Source organism: Euleptes europaea, chromosome 14 (assembly GCF_029931775.1).
Source record: "Euleptes europaea isolate rEulEur1 chromosome 14, rEulEur1.hap1, whole genome shotgun sequence".
Classification (NCBI taxonomy): Eukaryota; Metazoa; Chordata; class Lepidosauria; order Squamata; family Sphaerodactylidae; genus Euleptes; species Euleptes europaea.
In genome coordinates, this window is record NC_079325.1 from 12,499,128 (window position 1) to 12,524,362 (window position 25,235).

Below are 25,235 nucleotides of genomic sequence, written 5' to 3' on the forward strand. Positions count from 1 at the left end.
TTGCCCCCCCCCTTCAGTTGGCCTGCTTCCACCCGTCAGCCAGCTGAGGGTCGGTGAGCAGCCCTGTTAATTGGTGATCAATTGCCCGCGATAACTGAGCATTTTGCAACCCTAGTCCCCTCTCATTTTTGCCATGCATTCATGAAATTCAGACACCCCCACCCTCAAAAAAACTCTGCCATTCTGTTTCTCAAGCTCACTCAGTGTTCTCAGCTGTCTTCTTGGCAATATGACTTCGATCTCAAGCAGCTTGATCAACAAGTTGAGGGCATTCTCCAAGATCCACTTCTCTCTTCATGCACTATCTAGGGCACATCTACCCTACAGACCCACTTTGCTTTTTCACCCCTGCAATTATCATGACTTGTCTTATAGGGCCAGATTGATGCCCAGAAAACAGACCCCTAAAAACACGGGAACCCCCCCAAGCACACTGTGAGAACACTGCTAAGTTTGGTCTCCTCCAGGAAGGGGAAGATACGTGTAGTGGTGGAGATGAGGTTCCAGTAAAATTCCAGTAGCCTGAAGGCACTTCTTGTATGTCAACAGAAAAGCAACCCATTGTATGGAAAAGAGCCTCTTGGATGGCAATCATATCAGCCATCTCCCCACTTAAAATTCCAGCAATGTTTCATCAGTTAGTATTAATAATAGCCTAATGTACGGAAGGATTCGTTAGGTATTCTCCTTTATCACAGACCATATCAACCTCCCTGGACACAGCCGTCCATCACTTCCCGTCCTTTGTCCTCTAAAGCAATCATGCGAACCGTCATTTCGACACTCATGTTTCTCACGTTGGGGCAAGCACAATTAGGCTGCTCATAATTTCTCCACCTGGCAGTTAAATCCAAACTGCCCAATTAAATCCAGCCCCCCCTCCCAGGTCCAATCCTAGTCAAGAAGGGATAAAGCACCCTAATAGCAGGAACTTCAGTATGTATAAAAGTTACCTCAGTTCCCACATAACTTTGCTGGCAAGGTCCCAGGAGAGCCAGCATGGTGTAGTGGTTAAGAGCGGTGGTTTGGAGATGTGGATTCTAACCTGGAGAACTGAGGTTGATTCCCTACTCCTCCACATGAGCGGCGGATACTAATCTGGTGAACTGGATTGGTTTCCCCACTCTTACACATGAAGCCAGCTGGGTGTCCTTGGGCTAGTCACAGCTCTCTTAGAACTCTCTCAGCCCCACCCACCTCACAGGGCATCTGTTGTGGGGAGGGGAAGGGAAGGTGATTGTAAGCTGGTTTGATTCTTCCTTAAGTGGTAGAGAAAATTGGCTTATAAAAACCAACTCTTCTTCATCATCCCCCCCCACCTACTGCCTTTGTGACTTTCCACAGGACCCTTCAAGGTGACTTCAAGTTGGCCTCCGTCTCTGCTCCATTTTTACTTCTTTTCACTCCGTGCCTAGATTGTTGCCTGGGATTGCCTAATATGTAGTGTTACTGAGTCCTTCGCCTCCTTTCCTCTGGACTATCCTGGACCTCCACCCTAGACAGATCAGGTTTGTATGTTTTCTCTATCCCTATCTTACTGCCCCCTTTCATGAATTCCTAGGAAGTACTAGGTAGCCTTGTTTTATTTATCACTGTATTTCTGTTTGTGTGTATGTGCACCTGTTTGATTTGGGCAGCCCATTCCTGGAGGGGAGGGTTGCATCCACGCTGTGGCCGGGAATAAAAAAGGCGAAAATAGGAAAAAGGCCCCCATTGAAAACAGCAGGGCTGTGACACCAAAAATGGTGTTGTAGCCCCACCACAGCAACGAGGAGCGTTTTCGGGCTGGAAGAGGTTAAGAAACTGCCCAAAGTGAGCTCTGCCCCATGGAATGCTCCGGGACCATCCCTCCAGAGGCGGATCTACTGTGAAACTAATGAAGCTTAAGCTTCAGGGCCCCTAATCCTGGAAGGGGCCCCTGAAGCAACTTTTTTTTTTAATGAGTGAATTTCTCAACAAAATCGATGGAGTTTTTTAGTGATAGAATCATAAGCCAATGGGTTGAAGTACTTAATATTGACCTTAGAATGAGCTCTAATACCCATTTCATATGGCCTCAAAATGTCCCTGTAATTGGTCAAATTTCAAAATTTTCTGGGGGGCTTGCAGAGCCCGAACCCCCAGCTGTAAGGACTCTCTGAGCTCACCAGAATCTATTCATAGCCTACATTTTGGCATCTAGATCCTCAAATCCTTCGCTGGTGCACGGCTTAATAGTTCTATAGTTTTATTTCATCACTGTATGGCCCATTTTCAAGGACTCCACCCCACCACCCTGTTCTCTGCCATTTGGGCCTCGAGGTCCTTGCAAGGGCAGCAAAGCCCTTTGGACCTTGTTGGATGTTGCCCTGTTGTTGCTGGTTGCGAAGGGGGCCCTATAACAGTTCAAGCTTCAGAGCCCCAAAAATGTAGGTCCGCCACTGCACCCCTCCCCAATGCTGGTGCCACCATTCTCTTCTGGGATTTAGTTCCCGGAGAGGCTGTGCGCTGACGGAAATGCCCCTGTGCCAGCGTAAGTGCCCCTTATACAATGATAAGAGGGCACTTACGCTGGCGTGGGGTCACGCCACCTCCAAACGACTTTTGTTCCCCCCCCCCCGAATATGTTCTAAGTGTGCCTCTTGCTGTTTCTACTGACTAATTTTTCCCAGTGAAGGTTTTGCATTTTGGTTGATTTTCCGCCTGATTATTTCTGGGAATCTCCCTATCCCCATAAAGAAGCGTTACTCAGACTGGGACACAGGTATACACCAGAGAGTGATCTCTTAATACAGATTTGCCCACAAGTGGAAATGTTTGGACCTGACACATAAGGGGGACACTCCAAATGTTAGAGACCCTACAGGTATACCCCATTCCAGGTAACAAGATCAGATAGTGCTTGTGCTGATACCTTCCTTACCTGCAGGGAGGGCCAATGGCATACCTGCTTGTGCCTCTCCCCTAAAGCTGTCTAGGATACTTTTCAACTTAAAGCCCTCAAGAAGCCTCATGACAAAACCAAAATTAAGAACAGACACAATGCCAAATGAAACAGCTGGAAGCATAAAACAAGTACAACAACTGAAAGAGAAGAATATCTGATAAATTAAGAATATAAATTAAATCACCATTAGGTAGTTGTGATGTTCCTTGGCCCTCAGCTCAGTGGAAATAGTTTTGGTTAGACTTCAACCCAAGGCACCCAGCTTAATATCTTTGAATGCCAGCATTGTGCTTGCTGCCAGCATATTTTTTAGATATACTGATGTATCTCCATGATACACCAGAGTAGAGGTTAGTCACCATCCGAAGGTCTTGTGAGGCAGGGTTTATGATTGGGCTGTTAATTATTTGATACAAATTACACAATGTGTCTTCTTTATGAATCAAAAGAGTTTCTGACTAGACATTAGGAAGAATTTCTTAACAGTTAGAGTGGTTCCTCAGGGGAACAGGCTTCCTCGGGAGGTGGTAAGCTCTCTTTCCCTGGAGGTTTTTAAGCAGAGGCTAGATGGCCATCTGTCAGCAATGCTAATTCCATGACCTTAGGCAGATGATGAGAGGGAGGGCATCTTGGCCATCTTCTGGGCGTGGAGTAGGGGTCACTGGGGGTGTGTGTGTGGGTGGGGGGGAGTGAGTTGTGAATTTCCTGCATTGTGCAGGGGATTGGACTAGATGACCCTGGTGGTCCCTTCCAACTCTGATTCTATGATATTTATTGTTATATTTACATGATTTCACAAGTAATGACACCCTATATTCTATGCTCCCACACTTGGTTCTGTTTTAAATTACTTTTAATCTTTTATTTCTAGTTTGTTTGTTTCTTTTTGTCTTAGATGTTTTTGCTTTCTTTTACCATGGGAACATAAATAATAATTCCTCCATAAATCTGCAAAGCATAACTCAATCTATAAAACTCTTGGAAAATAAAAAAGCATTTAGACATGGCATAGGGTTGCCAGATCCAATGGATGGAGCCGGGGGGGTGGGGGGACAGGGACCTCAGTGGGGTACAGTGCCATAGAGTCCACCCTCCAATGCACCTATTTTCTTGAGAACTGATCTCTGTAGTTTGGAGATGAGCTGTAATTCCAGGGGATCCCCAGGTCCCACCAGGAGGCTGGCATCCCTTACTTGGCACCTAAATAAGAATAAAGTAAGTGCCTTAAGAATGTGTTTCAGGAGGGCTCTCCAGAATCAAGATGCTGTTATTGAAAGGCCCCTTTCCAGGAACGACTGATTTGGTCTCACATAGCAGACACCTTTCCAATGCAGATGTCTAAAACCAGACTAGTTCACATGAGAGAAGTCACTGAAGTTATAGATACTCCCCTTTCACATGTGACCTTGATCTTCCATATCATGTAAAGAATACATTTTCTATAAAATGGCAGCTAAAATCTTGTGGTTTTCAAACATTTGAAGAGTAGGGACAGCACGCTCTGAATCATTTAATTTTTCATTTTTCCTCGGAGAGATTCTCTGGTAGAAGGACAGGTTCCAAGGTTTGGTTAGCCTTTCTTAAGCAACATCCCAAGTCAAGTTCCACATCGATAGTTTCCAAATTTACAGGACATCCATTAGAGCAGCTGCAGAGATTCAGAATTCATAAAGCTTTGTTAACATTTTTAGCATTAGAAAAAATAAAAACAACTCCCCAAAATGAGCCCCTTCCTCTCCTCTTTCCCCACTTTCTCCTCATTTACCTGGATGAAAAATGAACTATGAATTTATAAAGATTAAATATCTGTCAACAAGGATAATATTTAATGATTATGAATATTGTTTTTCTTCTAGGTAGTTTATACCAAATGAAGAGACTTACTCTTCTCAAACACAATTTTTAAAATTATTTTAATTGTTATTGTTAAAATGGAAAATCTCCATAAAATGCTGACAAAAACCAAGCAGAATCTCAATTTAAGCTAACACACATTCATACACATCCTCCCTTGCTAGGGTTGCCAGGTCCCTCTTCACCACCAGTGGGAGGTTTTTGGGATGGAGACTGAGGAGGGCTGGGTTTGGGGAGGGAAGGGACTTCAATGCCATAGAGTCCAATGGCCAAAGCGGCCATTTTCTCCAGGTGAACAGATCTCTATCGGCTGGAGATCAGTTGTAATAGCAGGAGATGTCCAGCTAGTACCTTGAGGCTGGCAACCCTACACCTTGCTCAATGTACTATTTTTGTTTCTGTGACTTCACATTTTTATGATTATGCAATCAGCTATCACTAGCCAATCATGGCTTGGTACTCCCCTAGGAAGCACTCTCATCGATCTTGCATCTGGCTAGAAGTGCCCCCCCTTCTCACTTGGGGATGATCACTCACCAGCGGCTGGTGGAACTATTGACAGCCATCACGAGTAGACCAACTGCATAGTGCCAGAAGAAGCACATGGTCAGGAAGTTCTTGTTTCCAGCATCTGCTTGGCTCCAGCCTGGACCTCCCCATGGTGGATGCAGGACAAACCCAATCTGATAGAAAGAAATCAGGTAGACTGCAGTCAGCATTTACCAAGGACTTTATTGGAACCACATCGGGCCAGTCCTAGTGCCTATCCCTGTAAACTAAAATTAACAAAAGAAGAAATGGGATAAAGTTTAACCAGAGAGTCTGGAGAGATTTTCTCAAAATTTGGGCACTCTCCAAAAAGGGAACACCAAATTCCCAATCTCCTACAAGATATAACCCCCAAATAATGTATTGGGACATTTTTACCCCACTTTTCCCTGCAGTGGGGCCCCAAGTTGCTTACAAAATACACATTTAAATAAACAAACTGAAAAACCCAAGTACAAAATGCTATGTCCTGGATCTACTGGGCTAGCTTCCTCCAGGCCATGGGCTGTGAGCCATGAGCTAAGGGGCAAGATTCCTTTGGCTCTTGTCCTTTGACTCTCATCAAATGTCTCATACCCCTGACCACACCCAGGCTTAAATACCTGCAACAGAAAGGAAAGCAGAAGCTCAGCTCAGATTTTGAGCTGCTTGACAGCCATGCTCCCAATAATTTCCCTACCTTGCCAAGCATGTGGCATGACTCTGCTGGATTTGCATCTGTTGCAAATGATTTTCTGAGTTTTTGCCCAATACTAGATGCTACCAAACTCTGTGTCAGCTTTTCACTGCTTTTTAAAAGGCACAGACCTGTCATTCCAGGTCCAGAACATATCTGCTACTCCTGGGGGCCGTCATTCCATTTGGGGGGCTTTTATTCCAGGCCCAGAATATATCTGCTACTCCCGGGGGTTGTTGTACCCCTCTGGTGGCTGTCATTCCAGTCCCAGAATTGTCTATCTGGGCCCAGAGACCTTCATCCAAAATCCATTCCGCATTTTCATTGCAACTTTTTTTGTGCTGTAATGTATTTCAGTGGAGCCCATGCAAGTCAATTAGCATTCCTGGCTCCCATTATAGCCAATGGGCCTTCAAGCCTCCCCCATTGTTCCCAATGGGCCATCCTGTCCTTTGTTTTTGTACATCCCCAGCAAATACATCAAATCCGACAGCAGACTGCAAGAGGAAAGCTGGGGAGAGGAGAGGGAGGTGGGGAGGGGTACAGTGGAGCTGGGAAGGAGGCGACCCTGCCTTCAGTTAATTCCGCCAGACTCCTGGTAGCTCTCACTGGTCGGCAGGTGACCACCTAGGGCCTACCCATGATGCTGGCTGTTTGTCACGGGCATCCTCTTTCCCTTCATACAATCCAGCCACATCCAAGAAAGGAGCAGCAGAATTTTCCCTCTCTTGGCAAAAGCTGATTGGAAGGCTATAGCTATGGCCAAAACAGCAACTCATGCAGAGATGCAGTGAGCAGCCTCATGGCTGGGCTCATGGGAGTAGTTAGTTGTTTATTTCCCCTGGCATACTAACTGGTCTCGTGGAGATGACTTATTGAAGGGTCCCTTGACTCTGGGCTCTCATTCTCTTTCCTCCTACTTCACTTTCCTTAGATGTAAAGCCAGTGTGGTGTAGTGGTTAAGAGAGGTGGTTTGGAGCGGTGGACTCTGATCTGGAGAACTGGGTTTGATTCCCCTGATACTAATCTGGTGAACTGGGTTGGTTTCCCCACTCCTACACACGAATCCAGCAGGGTGACGTTGGGCAAATCACAGTACTTTTCAAGCTCTGTCAGCCCCCCCTACCTCACAGGGTGTCTGTTGTGGGGAGGGGGAGGGAAGGTGATTGTAAGCTGGTTTGAGTCTCCCTTAAGTGGCAGAGAAAGTCAGCACATAAAAACCAACTCTTCTTCTTCTTCTACTGACCTGCCAAAACCAGGATCCTTGCAAAATGAAAAGGCTTGCTCTGAGGAGTTCTAGGAGGGTGTGATCTCTCAGGAATGCTTCCAGCAGGGTGCCGAGGGCAGCTCCAAATATAGCAACGCTCAACAGAGTGTACAGGTGTTCAGTCAATATGGCGCCCTGGTAGTCATGGAAATAGAACAGGAAGCCTGCCGAAATCCAAAACAGAGTTGCCGATGATTCAGAAGCATTATCAAAATGGACGGGTTCTTCAATCAATAAGGACAAGGGAATCCGCCTGTATGTTAAACAGAGGTTTTCCTCCGCTTTGTGTAGGTGCAGCCAAAGGGAATTTCGATACATCTGCTTTGGTGGGGGGAAATATTAAGCAATTTTTAGATTGTGGTGGACCAATTTTTAGACTGTGATTCTCAGGCTCTGAAGGTGGAAGATAATATTTGGCTGGTCTTTCCCTAGTTTCTCATTCAGCATATCATGCTCTGTCTGTGTAAACCCAATCAGGATCTTCTGATCATTGAGAACGATTTACAGTGTGGCTTTCAGAGCTTCAAAAAGCATTTAAGCACATAATGTCGGGGAGTATCCGGAGATTGGCTCATGATTGCCAGCACTGGGGTACTGCAGGATGAACACTGCACAGGTTGATGCGCATAGCATCATCTGAAGTATATCTGCCTGGTTCATGTTGTCAGTAAATAAGGGAAATGCAACATCTTTTCACATACAGACGGAGCTTAGGATAGAAACAAGATTGGAAAATAAATCCCCCCCTTTTTTTGCTAAACCGTAATTGGCCTCTAGTGGCTGTAGAACCCAGTCACAGTTTCTCCACTGCTGTGTGCTGAATTTATCTGATCAGGATTGCAGAGCTGTAATGGTAAACTCTTCAATACTTCCCGTCCCCCTCCTTCCAGTTCTGCATTCATAATTTCTAATAGACCTTAGAAGTGCCACTCAACACATGGGCACTAATTGAAAGAGAACAAGAAATCAAAGCTTCCCCCTTTCCTTAAACAAAAGGGAAAGGTTTTAAAATAGGTAAATGAAATAGTAAATGTTTATAAATGTTTGTAATAATACTAGGATTAGAATCTTAAACAAAGGAGATAACAAATAAATGACAAGATTGAGGGAGGTGTAGGAAAAGTTTTTATATTTTATTTTTTATTATCTTTATATGGATGTTTTTTCAACAATTATTAATTAGAATCTATACTCTGATGTTTACTTATATTGATTGTTGAATACTCTGTTTGATCACTATAGAAAAATAATAAAAAAATTATTTTAAAAAAAGGTAAAGGTGCAAGCACCAGGTCATTACTGATCCATGGGGGTGACGTCACATCACGACATTTACTAGGCAGACCATGAAATTTTACCAAAAATTTTGTTAGTCTTTAAGGGGCTACTGGACTCTTGCTCTTTTCTACTGCTATCGACAAACTTTCACGGCTACCCAATCATGATCGAATCATGATGTATTACTCACCTTCTGTAAACAATGCCAGAGCCACCAGGAGGCGATCCAGTCCCACTGGCAGCTTGAGTGGCGTATAGGAAAGAACATCCATCACACCGGAGAAACCATAGAACAAGTACATGGTCATATGTTGCCAGTTCATTAGCTGCACCCAATTCTGGGTCCCTTCATCGTACAGAGACAGGTGGGGTCCATTAGGGACAAACTGCTCTGCCAGAATCCCTGAAAGACAGGAAATGTTTAAGAAGGGTCTGAAACAAACACAAAAGGAAGAAAGATGAAGATGGAAGGCATACACTAGTTAGGGTTGCCAGGTCCCTCTTCGCCGGGAGGTTTTTTGGGTGGAGCCTGAGGAGGGTAGGGTTTTGGGGGGGAGGGACTTCAATGCCATAGAGTCCAATTGCCAAAGCGGCCATTTTCTCCAGGTGAACTGATCTCGATAAGCTGGAGATCAGTTGTAATAGCAGGAGATCTCCAGCTAGTACCTGGAGGTTGGCAACCCTAACACTAGTGGACACAAGGAACAGTGGTGAGAGAGAGCTTTGCCAGCACAGTCGTTAAGGAATTGTCACGGCATTCATATTGTAAGCCCAGCTGCTTGAAAAAGAAAGGTGCCCCACTGGAGTTCCTCGAGCCACTTCTCAAATGAAGGATGAGCCAGCTTATTGTGGGGCGTGACTGCACATTGAAAGATGCCTTTTGATTTATGTATTTTCTTACTTCATTTATACCCTGCCTTTTTCCTCCTTGAGGACTGGGGTTTCCAGCTCTGGGTTAGGAAATACCTGGAGATTTTGGTTGTGAAGCCTGAGGAGGGTGGGATTTAGGAGGGGAGGGACCTCGGGTATAATGCCATAGAGGCCACCTTCCAAAGTGGCCATTTTCTCCAGGGGAACTGATTTCTGTTACCTGGAGATCAGTTGTAATAGCAGGATACCTCCAGCCACCACCTGGAGATTGGCAACCCTAATGGGGACCTAAAGCGGCTTACACCGTACTCTGTTTTATCCTCACAGCAACTCTGTGAGGTATGTTAGGTGGAGAGTGTATGGCTGGACAAAAGTAAGCTTCCATGGCAGAGTGGGGATTCAAACCTGGGTCTTCCAGATCCTACCCCAACACTAACCACTAAACCACACTGGCAGCAAAGCTGAAAATGTGGACAAGCTCTGCTTTCAATTGAGTGCCATAGGATGTTGTCTAGAGTTGCCAACCTCCAGGTTGTGGTTGGAGATCTCCTGCTATTACATTTGATCTCCAGGCGACAGAGATCTGGAGAAAATGGCTGCTTTGGATGGTGAACTCTATGGCATTATACCCCACTGAAGTCCCTCCCCTCTCCAAACCCCACTCTCCTTGGCTCCGCCCCCATAATCTCCAGGTATTTTCTAACCTGGAGCTGGCAACCCTCATTCTGCCTCATCCTGAGGCTGGGGAGATTCCCATACATGTTGCATTTAGCATGCATTTCTAACTGGCAGAGAAATAGCAGCTCTGGAGAGCGGACAATATGGTATTACATTCCAGCTGAACTCTGCCCCCCAACTCCACCCTTCCCAGGGTCTGCCCCAAATCTCCAGGAATTTCCCAACCTGGAGTTGGCAACCCTATGAAGGGGGGAATATGCCACGGAAACTCACCTCCTAGAGCAAAGAAGGCTTTGGCAGTTCCTTCTGTGATATCCATGCACTGGATCCAATGGCTGGCCTGGTTATTTGCATTCAGTTTTTGAAGCACGTACTTCATTGGGTATTTGACAGACCACCATAGCCCAAACATCAGGAAGAAGCTGCCCCGAAGGGCATCACCCAGGAAACTTGCCATCGTTGCACTGGATACTTGGGCCTTATAATAACAACAACAACAATTATAATAAAGTAAAATCATCAAACATTTTCATCGGCTTATAGACTTAAGGAATGCAGAGCTACATACCTTTCCAAAGTCAAGTCAATAGACCCAATCACTGGGTAAAGAAACAGAGAAAATGATCTCTGGAAACACACTAAAAGCACTGCAGTTGTTTAGAAAGACCGTGTAGTGGTTAGAGTGTCGGACTAGGATCTGGGGAAAAGTTAAAGGTCCCCTGTGCAAGCACCGGGTCATTCCTGACCCATGGAGTGACGCCACTTGCCGATGTTTACGAGGCAGACTTTGCTTACGGGGTGGTTTGCCAGTGCCTTCCCCAGTCATCTTCCCTTTACCCCCAGCAAGCTGGGTACTCATTTTACCAACCTCGGAAGGATGGAAGGCTGAGTCAACCTTGAGCCGGCTACCTGAACCCGACTTCCGTCGGGATCGAACTCAGGTCATGAGCAGAGCTTGGACTGCAGGACTGCAGCTTACCACTCTGCGCCATGGGGCTCATAGGATCTGGGAAACCCTGGTTCAAATCCCCACCCTGTCAGGGAAGCTCGTTGGGTGATTTTCAGTCAGTCTCACACTCTCAGAGTAACTCACCTCACTCACAGGGTTGCTGTTGTGAGGATAAAATGGAGGAGAGGAGAGTTATGTAAGCTGCTTTGGGGCCCCATTGGGGAGAAAGGTAGAGTATAAATGAAGCAAATAAATAAGTTCAGATTTATCTATACGAAAAGGGTACATGCTTTTTAGTACCAAGGAAAGCACACCCAAAAAAGCAATTAAAACAAAAACAAAACAAACAAAAAATAGGGCAAGGCCTTTTTGGTTTTGGCATCCCTAACTCTCTCCCCAGGGAGGTTGGTTTGTCCCCTTCTGGTGCCACCATCCGCCAGTGGGTAAAGACTTTTCCATTTCGTTTGGCATTCTCTCCTCCTTGACCTGTGTTTTAATTGTCTTTGTATGACCATGGAAGGTAATGAAGTGGGTTTTTTTATATTTTAATGGTTTTAAAATGTGATTTTAGCATTATGTTTTATTGTGGCCCTTGCGAGAGCAGAAAGGCAAGATATAAGTTTTGTAAATAAATAATAATGATATGTAATGCTGGCCACATGGGGGGAGCATAGCCCACTCATATCTGGGTTTCTCCATTTTCCAGTAGTGGCCCCCCTCCTGCAGGATTTCTCCCATTATTCAGGCCATGTGGGAAACAGCAAGGGTGCCACATCTCCCACACCACCAGTATCAGGCAAGCAGGAGAGTCATGAAGGCCAGGTTTTATGAGATGAAGTTTATACCGGTTAGTTCAGTTGGCAAACTCTGTTTTATCTGCCGACCAAATGATTTTTTCCCATTCTTACTAGCATCAACCCACCTGTTTCCTGTCTCTGGAAATATGAAATGCCCTCTTGTCTCTCACCTAATTGGACCTTGCAGTTTCTTTGATATGCTAGTTTGTAGGAGTGTTAACATTCTTTGCAAGGATTTCCTCCTTCCTGCCAATCCTTAACTTTGGTATGTAGTGATTAATCTAAGATTGAACAACTCAACATTAGAGGTGTGTAACATATTTTTTGGGTATTTTTTGGGTTCGGGTTTAATAGACCCAGAATTTTGAAAAAAAAGCCGGGGGAAAGCCGAATCCCCATACCAGTAGGGTTTTTTGTTTGTTTGTTTTGGAAATTTGGATTTTTTTGGGTCTATTAAACTTGAACCTGAAAAATTCCAGCCACTTTCGAAGTCCACATGGGTCTTGGTGGTGGCAGTGCAGAGCTGAACACTGACCTTGGCTCTGCCGCGCCCAGCATTCAGCTCTGCGCTGCCTGCTGCCTCCGATCCCACGTGGACTTCGGAGGTGACAGCTTCCTATGCATCAGATGCCCACACCTCGTTTACATCCTCAGTGGACTGACTGGCTGGCTATCATCTCACGTATTGGGAAGTGAACCTTTACCTCATCCAAAGGGAGCAGGTTACCGGTACATTTTTACAAAGCAGTTTTCTGAGCCCTCTGGGTACAATTCAAGTGTCCAGCCACCTTGGTAGACTTCCTGTTTCCTCATTCTGACAGACACCTGTGCTGCCTTGACTCCATATGGATGTCAATGATAATAAGTGAACGTGCCAGTGATAATAAATTGTGTATAAATTGCATAAAGGGAAAGGCAACTTGGCCTTCTATTCCCAAACAAAGCCAAAGGTGCTTTAAGCAACCACTTGAGCTAGTTCTTAGTGACTTATGTAAAACTATCAAACCAGCATAAACCAGAAATAGCACTTATCTGTTATCTTTTATTGATGATTTCACAAGATGTGTTGTTTGCTGAAGGAAAACTTGCAAACTGAGCAGAAGCCGAGAGGAGGAGGAGGAGAAGAAGAAGAAGAAGAAGAGTTGGTTTTTATAGGCTGACTTTCTCTGCTACTTAAGGATGAATCAAACAGGCTTACAATCACCTTCCCTTCCCCTCTCCACAACAGACACCCTGTGAGGTAGGTGGGGCTGAGAGAGCTCTCAATGGAACTGTGACTAGCCCAAGGTCACCCAGCTGGCTTCATGTGGGGAAACAAATCCAGTTCACTAGATTAGTGTCCGCCGCTCATGTGGAGGAGTGGGGAATCAAACCCGGTTCTCCAGATCAGAGTCCACCGCTCCAAACCACCACTCTTAACCACTACACCACGCTGGCTCAACAGGAAACCCCAAGCCATCTAGTTTGACCATGGTGGTGTGAGGTGTTCACAATCAGTGCAGGAGTTTCTAAGTAATTCACCATAGACTGACTGTTCCCCACTCAACAGAACAGAATGGGGTTGTTCAGATCTCCGTAATGGACATGGTTATATGCATTTTAATTGATTCAGGGCTTCCCTACAGACACTAAGGAGAAGCTGTATTGACTGCAGTTTACTTGCAAAACAGATTACCAACCAAAGCCGCAGAGAAAACCCCTTATGAGTTATGGCATAACAGAAAGCCAAGTATAGAGTTGAGCTGCCCCATTCCAACACCCTGATCCCTTTTTTTGGCTGGATATGCCAGGGATCGAATTTTCTCCAGGGGAACTGATCTCTGTTATCTGGAGATGAGTTGTAATTCTGGAAGATGCCCAGGCCCCACCTGGAGGCTGGCATTCTAGGGTATGAGCAAGTCTACCTTTCCACTACACCCCTCCCCCTTTTGTTTACTAGTAAACAAGATGACTAAAGGGAACTTCCATATCCAGAGGCAGCAAACCTCTGAATACTAGTGTGAAGAGACAACATCAGGGGAAGGCCTTAGTCTCTTTGCCCTGTAGGGATGCCAGTGTGGTGTAGGAGCCAGCATGGTGTAGGAACCAGTGTGGTGTAGTGGTTTAGAGTGGCGGACTGTAATCTGGAGAACCAGGTTCAATTCTCCACTCCTCCGATGAGCGGCAGACTCTAATCTGGAGAACCAGGTTGGTTTCCCCACTCCTACACATGAGGCTACCTGGGTGACCTTGGGCTAGACACAGTTCTCTTCGAACTCTTTCAGCCTCACCTACCTCACAGGGTGACTGTTGTGGGGAGAGGAAGGGTAGGAGATTGTAAGCCGGTTTGATTCCGCTTAAAAGTTAGAGAAAATTGGGGGATCTTGTTCTCTCAGAACTCTCAGCCCATGCAGAGGCAGGCAATAGCAAACCACCTCTGAATGTCTCTTGCCTTGAGAAAGAAGAAGAGTTGGTTTTTATATGCCAATTTTCTCTACCTTTTAAGACAAATCAAACCGGTTTACAATCTCCTCCCCTTCCTCTCCCCACAACAGACACCCTGTGAACTGAGAGAGCTCTTAACAGAACTGTGACCAGGTCAGGGTCACCCAAGGCTGGCTTCATGTGGAGGAGTGGGGAATCAAACCCGGTTCTCCAGATTAGAGTCCACCACTCTTAACCACTACACCACGCTGGCTCTCAGCCCTATGGGGTCACCATAAATCAGCTGTGACTTGATGGCGAAATCACACACACACATACAATCATCTTTTGTTTGTATAATTTACAAATCCCTTTGCAATCCTTGTTTCAGTCATCACAGCTATGGCTTTGTTCTTTAGGTGAGTTACTACTACTCCTTGTTTAGAATGGCTTGCATGAAACTTCTGCAACACTATAATTTGCATAACAATAAGTCTAATTCTTCTTTCACATGGACTAATCATTCAGGCATTTGGAAGAGATAGATACAATCTCAGGCCTCTTTGTATGTTATAATTTTAGACCCCATTATTATTATTATTATTATTGTTATTTAAAACATTGTTGTGCCACCTTTTCCACTCTACTCAGTATCCCCAAGGTGGAGAACTTTAAAACAAAACATTAAAACATATGAGACATTTTAAAGCATTTAAGATGCATATATGTGCATATAAAATTTATTTAAAACAATTAAATTAAACACAATGTAAACATATAAAATGGCAAATGTGTGAAAGGGCCCCGCTGAAGAGATATAGATAGGCAACCAGTATAGTGTGGTGGCTGCAGCATCTGAGAGACCCAGGTTTGAATCTCCACTCTGCCATGGAAGCTTGCTGGGTAATTTTGGGCCAGTCACTCAGTGCCTGTTGTGAGCATAAAATGTAGGAGCGGAAAATAGGGCTGCTAAGTCCCCACCACTGATCAACTTGTAGAAGCCATTTTTACCATAGAGTTTTTGCTCAAATACTAGAATGTCACCGTGTCACTGGCGATATGACAATGCCACTTGTGGTGTGTTCCAGAAGGGACATTGGTGTGCCAGCCATGGCCATGTGAAGAAAACCAAGGCTCAGCTTGTGCATGATCACAATAGTACAGCATGCTTACCTGCTGAAGCTGTGCATCATAATGTTTACAGCACCCTTTCACTAATCATCAAGATATCAAATTTTCAACATGGTCAAATCTGCAGATACTTAAATCCGGAAATTGTAGCCGTAAATAGACATGACAAAAAAAAAATCAAAAATGCCTCAAGTTTGCAGAAAAATCTGAAATCTGATTGGAGGTTAACCCCCAAATAATAGAAGCAGCACCTATAGCTTTAAGGAATGAATGCCCTCAGTGGCCACTGATAGGAAACTACATAGTATTGCCAGAGATACCTTCTTTTACTGTTAAGACTCTTGACTCTGGTCGTCAGAAGAATCACACTCTTCTGAGCTTCCTAGTTTGCATGGTTTGCTACACTTTGCTCCATATATTGGAGACGGTGGCACAGTTTTTAAAGGTTGCTATAAAAGTCCGTCAATCAGTTAATTAGATGGTGATATCAATTAACAGCACTATTTGATTTAATTGTCTTTTAACTATTTTGTAAAGGCTACATTATATTTCCATTCCTTTTTGTAACCTTCTGTACTGTGATTTTATGCCAACGAAGGAATGATGATGATGATGTTTGCTACACAAGTAACATGGTCCCTTCCCAGAGTACATTATAACAGACAGACAATAAAGGGTAGGAACAATCACCAAGGAGAATTTGCCCAGGAGGAGAGGGTCCTTCTTGTAGGGTTATAATCCAATACCCATCCCTAATCTAAAATGGAGAGTCGAGGGAGTCAATAGCCACAGCCACTTTTCTTTCCTCTCTTGAACACTTTTCCTTTGTCCTCTTGCCTCCCCTGTTGAGTGGAGTAACTTGCACTGTGTTTAGTTGCTGGGAGTAGTGGTGGTGAAAATGCCTTCAAGTTCACAGCCAAATTATGGCTACCCTGTAGGGTTTTGAAGGTATGAGATGGTCAGAGGTGGTTTACCATTGCCTGACTCTCTGTAGCAACCCTAGACTTCCTTGGTGGCCTCCCATCCAAATACTAACGAGGGCCAACCCTGCTTAGCTTCCACATCTGATGAGATCAGCCTAACCTGGGCTATCCTGGTCGACCAGGTGAGTTCTTTGTTTCCAACTGAAACTGTCCTTCTGCCTCTGGAAAGTTTACAAGCAGGGAACAGACAAGAGTCTAAACAGCCAGCAGCAATAAATGTAAACATCAGCAGCAGAATTAACCGCGTACTACCCTGGAATCTACACAACCCCTTTTCTTTTTTCCTTAACTGGATCTTGGGCAACGTTGTCTCAGCACACCTGTGGATGGGGAGGTCTGAACACATCCACAGCAGGAGTTGGTACTTACTTTTGGTGATGTTCTCTAAGGTCCAGCTGATCCTGTCTGCATCACACTCAAAGTGTGAACCACAGAAGCCAGATTCCTGTAAGACTAAATCTTAGGTAAGGGAAAGAAAAGTACAGGGAGGATGCTAACCAGGTGGCTACTCCACCCTAAACATCCTGCAAACCAATTGACACACTTCCATAATTACAGGTACCTCTAGATAGCTGCTGGGTTGTCTTAGGGCTGTGGACTGACACATTCCCAATTGAAGAGTCACCCAAGTATTCTCTCCTTTGACATTTTCCCATGCCCCACAACCCATAATTAGCAGTGTCAAGAGTGCTGAAATATAAATGTTCCCAAAGCCAAGGTGGCCTTTTTAATTAGTTCACCTTCTAAAATTCTAACCTTCTCCCAGAATTTTGGTGCTACTTTCCTTCTCCTGTATGGAATGTGTCCAAGGAACTTACTTCAGCATCCTAAAATTAGCAAATTGCCTAGCTAGGATAAGACTGAATTCCTGTCGGTAAAGATATGGTCCTTGATTCAGCTGTGGTCATCTAATACGCAATCAGCCATGACCACTGCCGGTCCTGCTGGCGGAGGAGCGTTCGTGCCCAAAGATGCATGCAACCATATATCTGCTGTGTTCGTTGTTTCTTTAAATGACAAAAGATGATATCTGCAGGAAAGGATGGGCAGTGAAAGGCATCTCTTTTCATATGACTTGAATTCAGCATTCTCAAAAAAAGGTCCTTTAACATGATAAATGTTATTACTGTTTGTGTTGTTGAAGATGAAGATGGCTCTTCCTCTCTTGCAACATGATGCCAAGCACATTATATCAAATAGTATCTGGGAATTAATCTGAGTTCATAGATTTGGAACGATGGACCCCCCCCCCCTGGACTGAATAGGGACATAAGATTCTTATCTCACTACAGATGTTGAATTTATGCCCCTAAGCATTTCTCCCCTGCTTTAACAAAGCTAATTATATTTCTCATTGTACCTCTACATCCTGATTCCTTTCTTTGCAGCACCCCTCCCATCTCGAGACTGGGATACAGGGACTCAGGAATCTCCATTCCTATTTGTATCTGACGAAGGGAGTGCTGACTCTCGAAAGCTCGTACCCTAAAAATCTTGTTGGATTCTACAGTGCTGCTGGGCTGGAATTTATCTGGGAATGTTTGTCTTCTGTATCGGTGGCTGCTAGATTTGCCATTTCTAGGTAACGGAATTCAAAACAAGGTCCTTCTCACTGTGTGGGATTTCATCATTGCTGAGGAAATTATAAACCTGCTTAGAGTAAATAAACACAGGTAAATTTTTTCTTATCTGGAAATATCTTTCATATGTTATAAAATGATATTTTAGATTGATGTGATGAAGAAGAGGAGTTGGTTTTTATATGCTGACTTTCTGTACCACTTAAGGGGGACTCAACCTGGCTTACAATCCCCTTCCCTTCCCCTCCCCACAAGAGACACCCTGTGAGATAGGTGGGGCTGAGAGAATGTGAGTTGCCCAAGGTCACCCAGCTGGCTTCATGCGTAGGAGTGGGGAAACAAATCCAGTTCACCAGATTAGCCTCCACTGCTCATGTGGAGGAGGGGGGAATCAAACCCGGTTCTCCAGATCAGACGCCCCCGCTCCAAACCACCGTTCTTAACCACTACACCAAGTTGGCTCAACCGTTCTGATATGAAGTCTAGACCACTAGTTCATCTGGCTTGGTCTACTCTGACTAACGGCGGCTGTCCAAGGTCTTGCCCAATATCTGCAAGCTAAAATAGTTTTAAACAGAGTTGACTGCGAGTGACTCTGAGACCTTCTGAATTCAGAGCACGTGCTGTACTTCTCAGCTCAACCCCCTCCCCCTGTGCCACGCCTAGGTCTGAATTCTTCTCATTCCTTGGAACAAAAATAGGGACTTCCAGATTATCAAGTGGTTACACGTAATCTGCATTGGGTTATCGCAGAGTAAAAACATGAATGGCCACGTTGGTAACTGATCTAGAAACAAACCGCAGGAGGGCCAGATTCACTTCTGACACTCTTGGGAAGCAAATGCATGGAATTCAAACATCTTTTTCGATTCAGCATTAACAGTTTTTGGCAATTATCCCATCTTATGTATCATCCTTGCCTGTCAAGCAGAAGTCCTGGAGGAGGGTGAATTAAATCAGAGACCGGTCAAACAAGCTCCAATAGGGGACCGTCATTATTTCTGTTTGCATGATGGCAATCATGAATCAGCGCTACCTTTTATTCTCAGGCTGCCTGTTGTTTGTTTTTAATTATCGCTGCTTTGTTAGACATTTTCTCTGGACTGTCTTTTATTAATTTTTTTATTGCTGAATTTCCTGGTTATAGCGAGCAGGCCTAAGCAGGTGTTTATAGGATTGCACTGTTGTAAAAGGTTTACAGGTTGTGAGTTTTTTTTTATGCGGTCGCTGCTGATGCTCATAGCTTTTCATGTGTGCCTTTTAACATGATGTCTTAATGTTTTTGTAGTCTTTTGTAGAAGGGGGAGGGATATAAATAAATAGCATGTACCTGTAAAATAAACATAGGCAGTGAAATGTGTGTGGGCGGGCATTGTTCTCTATTGTATTTCAGATTCGTGCATAACAGCAGACAAGTGGAGAAACCTGTTGATGAATAAGACGTCAGAATTGTCTAGTCTAGCTGAGATCAACAATCTTCAGAATTTCTGCCTGTAGTAGCAGCCAGCCAGAACTGTTCAAGGCATTTATGCTACATGCATGAAACTGCTTTATGCTGAGTCAAACCATTTGGTTTCTCAAGGTCAGTATTCTCTACTGCAACTGGTCGCAGCTTTTCGGAGTCTTAAGTAGGAGGTCTTTAACATCACCTATGATCTGATCTTTTTAACTGGAGATGCCCGGGACGGAACCTGGGGCTTCCTGCATGAAAACCAGGTGGTATACCACTAAGCCACAGCCAGCAATTCATGACTGATCTGCAATGGAAGCTTGCTGGGTGACCTTGGGCCAGTCATACACTATCAGCCTAAGCTACCTTACAGGGTTGTTGTGAGGATAAAATGCAGGAGAGGAGAACGATGTAAGTTTTTTTGGGTCACCAGTCAGGGTATAAATGAAGCAAATACATAAATATATACTAGTGGGGGACCCACAAGGACTTGTGGGGAATCACTTTCCCCCCTCGCCACTATTTCCAACTTTCCTTACTCCGAAAGGACCCATAGCCTCTCCCCTTTTCCTGCACCCCTTTCTCCTTTTCACCCTCCAGCCGACCCATCTTTATCCATAGGGTTGCCAGCTCTGGGTTGGAAAATAAATGGAGATTTTGGGGGCGGAGCCTGAGGGGCGGGGTTTGAAGAGGGGAGGGACTGCAATGCCATAGAGTCCAATTGCCAAAGCAGCCATTTTCTCCAGGTGAACTGATCTATCGGCTGGAGATCAGTTGTAATAGTGGGAGATCTCCTGTCACCACCTAGAGGTTGACAACCCTGTCTATCCACCCATCTTCACCTTTTCCTTCTCCTTCCCACCAGCAGCCTGAGATTTCACATTTTCTGCTTTGTCTTGTCTGTTCATTGCTCCAGTCTCTGGATTTAAGTATTTACAGATTTGGCCATGTTGAGAATTTGATATGATTCCTCCTCTCCTGTTTTGTCCAAGGCATCTCTAACAAACATGACCACAAGACCAAGCATTACAGTTAAAACAGTTAAAACAGTTAAAACAGTTAAAACAGAAAAAAGCATCAAAGTACTGCAGTCCATTTAGGCTTGGGATAATGAAGTCGCAGAGGATGTTAACCATGTTTATGACATACCCATATACCTATGGGTATATGCCCCCAACCCCAAATTTGGATAGCCCAGGCTTGCCCGATCTTGGAAGCTAAGTACGGTTAGCCCTGGTTAGTACTTGGATGGGAGACCAGCAAGGAAGTCTAGGGTTGCTACATGGACTCAGGCAATGGCAAATCACCTCTGAATGTCTTGCCTATGGGGTTGCCATAAGTTGGCTGCACCTTGACAGCACTTTCTACAATCCATATGGAAACCCACGGTGCAAATTACACACACACACAGACACACACACACACACACACACACCTTTTCTCTTTTGGCTAATATCAAGTGTAGTATACATGGATTTTTATACATTTCCCTCTACCTCAGACAAAGGTACAAAGTGCATTTCTGCTGGCAAACTTACCGGGTGAAAGAAAATTATTAACGAATACAGATTAGCTCTATGGACATGCTGTTGCTTACGACAAGGCAAACACAGGAAAAACAGACAATCAAAATGGCAAGGTTTGATCCGATATAGTTTTATAGGGCAACAGAGACGAGTCAGGAACCCCATAAAATATCTTGTTACATCAGTGCAGATAATCATAATTATTTAAAAAGAATGACTTTGTTTGCCAACGAAAAGTTTTTTTAATGGGTACCCTCACTTTAAAGGGTGGAGAATTTTTAGTTGAATTCTTATTTTACTCATATCTAGCTTGAGTATTTCTCTTGCAGGCATGATGCTATTGGAATCTTGTAGCTGGTAAACTATGGTGACCTCATAGCAAGGTACAAAAGGCTATGCCTAGAGAAATCACTGAGTGCGTTCAAAGATCTCAAACTTCCTGCAGCCTTCTGTAAATAGATCGGGGGGCCCCTACTTAGGGTTGCCAGGTCCCTGTTCAACACCAGTTGGAAGTTTTTAAGGTGGAGCCTGATGAGGGGGGGTTGGGGAGGGGAAGGACTTTAATGCCATAGAGTCCAAATTTTCAGAGCAGCCATTTTCTCCAGGTGAACTGGTCTATATCGGCTGGAGGTCAGTTGTAATAGCAGGAGATCTCCAGCTAGTACCTGGAGGTTGGCAACCCTATCACTACTGGACCCAGAGGGATAAAGGTGCTTCCATGAGTCAGCTCTTTCCAGTCAGGCATACATCCACTGTGGATGGACAGTGAAAAACTGAAATCAATTCCCTACAGGTAACTTGGGTGTAAACTCAGTGATGAAAGTAGATTGGGTTTATTATACATAATAATCTTGCCCTTCCTCCAAGGATCCCCAAAGGGCATCAATAGGCCTATCCTGTTTTACCTTTATAATAATCCTGTGAGGTAGATTAGGCTATCCAAGGCCAACGGCGCTTTCACACAAGCTGAATAATGCACTTTTAATCCAGTTTCCACGTACTTTAACAATCATTTGCAAGTGGAGTTTGCAGAAGAAGAGTTGGTTTTTATATGCTGACTTTCTCTACCACTAAAGGAAAAATGAAACCGGCTTACAATCACCTTCCCTTCCCCTCCCCACAACAGACACCCTGTGAGGTAGGTGAGGCTAAGAGAGTGTGACTAGCCCAAGGTCACCCAGCTGGCTTCATGTGTAGGAGTGAGGAAACCAATCCACTTCACCAGATTAGCATCTGCCACTCATGTGGAGGAGTGAGGAATCAAACCCGATTCTCCAGATCAGAGTCCACCGCTCCAAACCACCGCTCTTAACCACTACACCACACTGGCTCTCATTTCACACAGTAAAATCCATCTGCAATGTGCATTGAAAGTGGATTGAAAGTGCATTATTTGGCATGTGCAAAAGCACCCCAAATGAAGCTGGCCTGAATTTTAGTCTCTCTGGTCCAAGACCATCATTCTACCATGTGGTTTTCTGCAACTCCCATAATATGCTTGACTTGTACTGTAAAAGGCCTATTCACAGAGTTGCAAACGATGCTTCCCAATATATGTCCCTGTAGAGTAGAGCTGCCTGCAGTCAATCCCAAGTGCATGTACGTTTATGATTCCTATAACTTTGCATTGATTGCGTTTTTTTTTACTATATCTCTATCAGTCACATGGTTTGAAAGTTCATAATAGTATGCCAGCCCATTCTCGACCTGTCTCACTAATGATGCTGCAAACTCTTCTTTCCCTAAACCAGCTTCATTAGATCATCTAGACAGTATCTGCATTCCTGATTTGCCTTTCCAGAAAAAATATATATAAGAAGGTAGGCAGCTGTAATATATAAACTTCAAGATAAGCAGATTTAAGAGAATTTGAGGAAGTGCTGTCTTCATCCCTCTGAGGCAGTAGAAAATATTTTGGAATCGCTTTTTTGTTTCTTCTTGTTAGAGTTTTCTTTCTTTGGGGTTGCAAGAAGGTTTGATGCTTCTGGGAACAGAAGAAATCAGCTAAGGAGATGATCTTGACTCATTCTTCATCAGATCCATTTAAGAGGGGATCACGAAAGCCCTTTTCACAACATTGCTTCCTTGTGCCAAGCCTGATTTCTCTTTCTCCACTGTTTGCCCAACGCTTCTGGCCGATACTGAAATGTAGGAACAATGACAAGCACAGTTATTATCAAACACATGTCGGTGCTGTTCAAATAACTAGTAATGCTTATTTGACTGGGTTGAGGGAGAAGTCTTAAATACCTCTTTGCACACGCATATCATAATTGTGCATGGTTATTGTGCAGAATATTAAAGGAACATCCTTTCATCCCTCTTAAAATTGGCATGAATGGATTGGAGCAACTGGCAAAAAAGTTGCCATCTTAGAACAATGAAATGGATTATGAAGACCTGTTTTGCTAATGGCAGCCTTTTCTTCCAGTGCAAGGTAGAAGAGCAGCAGAAGAAGAGTTGGTTTTTATATGCCGACTTTCTCTTAACTTTTAAGGAGGATCAAACCGGCTTACAATCTCCTTCCCTTCCTCTCCCAACTCCCCTGTGGGGTAGGTGAGTAGGGTTTCCAACCTCCAGGTAGTAACTGGAGATCGCCTGCTATTACAACTGATCTCCAGCCGATAGAAATCAGTTCACCTGGAGAAAATAGCCACTTTGGCCATTGAACTCTATGGCATTGAAGTCCCTCCCCTCCCCAAACTCCTCCCTCCTCAGGCTCTGCCCCCAAAACCTCCCACCGGTGGCGAAGAGGGACCTGGCAATCCTATAGCTGAGCTGAGTTAGAAAACAACTATGACTAGCCCAAGGTCACACAGCTGGCTTCATGTGTAGGAGTGGGGAAACCAACCTGGTTCACCAGATTAGCATCCGCCGCTCATGTGGAGGAGCCAGGAATCAAACCTGGTTCTCCAGATTAAAGTTCGCCGCTCCAAACCACCACTCTTAACCACTACACCATGCTGGCTCTCATTCTCTTAGCAGAATGGACCCATGTCATCCAAACCATAGTGCAGTAAAATCTCATAGCCACTGATGCACTGGTTAATGTATATTATCATGACTAGGGATACTCAAACACATACCAGTTTTGCTCCCTTCCTGTTTCCCAGTGATGACCAGGCAGCCAATTAATCAGTGGGCAGTTCAGCTGTTTGCAAGGCTATCTGCAACCTGTTCATGTATATTGGCAGGAACAGGCTACTCACAGGCCCACTTTTCATGGAAGATTTTGATGCTCTCTTGCCGCGGAGCAACAAAAAAAAAAGCGATTTAAATTTATTTTTCATGGGCGCGATTTAAATTCATGTTTTTATATCCCCGTCAATCTAGAAGTAGTTTTGGTTTTTCATGGGAACAAAGCAAGCAGTATTCTACAACAGTTTGGTCTGTCCCCTTCTGAAAAGCTCATGGTTTATGCCCGCCCCAAACTCCGCCCAGCGGATTACCCAGTGCAGTTCATCTCTGTGGACACAGCCCCAGCCAAAAAAAGCACCAGTCCCTCCAGTTTCCTTATATAACTTTTCTATTTACCATGCTCCCCGTCCCCCCGTCCCCCGTACTTGGCCACCACACCCCTTTCCCAGACTTTGACAGACGGTCATCATTGTGCCCCCCCCCCCCCCGTAGAGCTCCGGCCATCCATTGCCAGGAACTTCCATCCAGATAGAGAAGGGAGACCCAGAGCAGACTGGCTGCCCCTCTTCAGAAGGGTGACGGGAGTTTTGGCTTGGATTTGCAGGAGGGAGATCTGTCCTGCCTTGGAGGGAGGCTGTCCCCCGGGCTTGAAACTCTCCCAGCCAATCGCTGTTCACAGGGAAGGAGAAATTAGCCGACATGGGCGGGGACAATTGGTCTGAACCCAGGAACGTTTTTCATGGAGCAAAAAAAACGCGTAGCAACCACAAAGAATGGACCAACACAGGTTTGAGAAGACATGGAGTTGACACGGTTTTTCTGCTAAAGCTTGAAGCATTCATGAAAAATCAAAAATTTGATGCGGGCCAAAACAAAGGCAAAACCATGCCAAACCTTTGTGAAAATATGACCACAGCCTTCAGAAGCTGACTGATGATCCCTCATCAGCTGGGAATTGGCTTCTGATTTCCTGCTAGGGAAATTTTGTCCTGTACCCAGCAAAGTATGGGTGAAAACGCCTGGTCGCTTTAGCCTCCTTTATTCCTTGTTTAAGCCAGGATTCAGCCAGGATCAAACACACGTTCGGCAAAATGCATGCGTTCGATCCTGGCTGAATCCTGGCTGAAACAGGGAATAAGGAGGCTAAAGCGACCATGCGTTTTCACCCTATGTGTGATGT

At 44.7% G+C, this 25,235-nt stretch overlaps 1 protein-coding gene across 1 annotated transcript; it reads right to left on the reverse strand.

The window, feature by feature from the left end:
- Window positions 1–4,444: 4,444 nt before the first annotated feature.
- On the reverse strand, window positions 4,445–10,555 carry LOC130487288 (transmembrane protein 45B-like). The gene is made up of 5 exons (XM_056860767.1): window positions 10,372–10,555; window positions 8,741–8,953; window positions 7,252–7,436; window positions 5,318–5,463; window positions 4,445–4,574 (listed from the first exon to the last, which is right to left on the reverse strand). Exons 1-5 carry the CDS (start codon window positions 10,553–10,555, stop codon window positions 4,445–4,447), a joined length of 858 nt encoding a protein of 285 aa, XP_056716745.1.
- Between the last annotated feature and the right edge of the window lie 14,680 nt (window positions 10,556–25,235).

Coding starts and splice junctions, on each gene's coding strand:
- LOC130487288 (XM_056860767.1), bottom strand. CDS start 10,555: ATGGCAAGTTTCCTGGGTGATGCCCTTCGGGGCAGCTTCTTCCTGATG. Junction 7,437..8,740: donor TCTGGCATTGTTTACAGAAG/GTGAGTAATACA, acceptor GGATTTCGGCAG/GCTTCCTGTTCTATTTCCAT. Junction 4,575..5,317: donor AATAGTTCCACCAGCCGCTG/GTGAGTGATCAT, acceptor GAATCTCTGCAG/CTGCTCTAATGGATGTCCTG.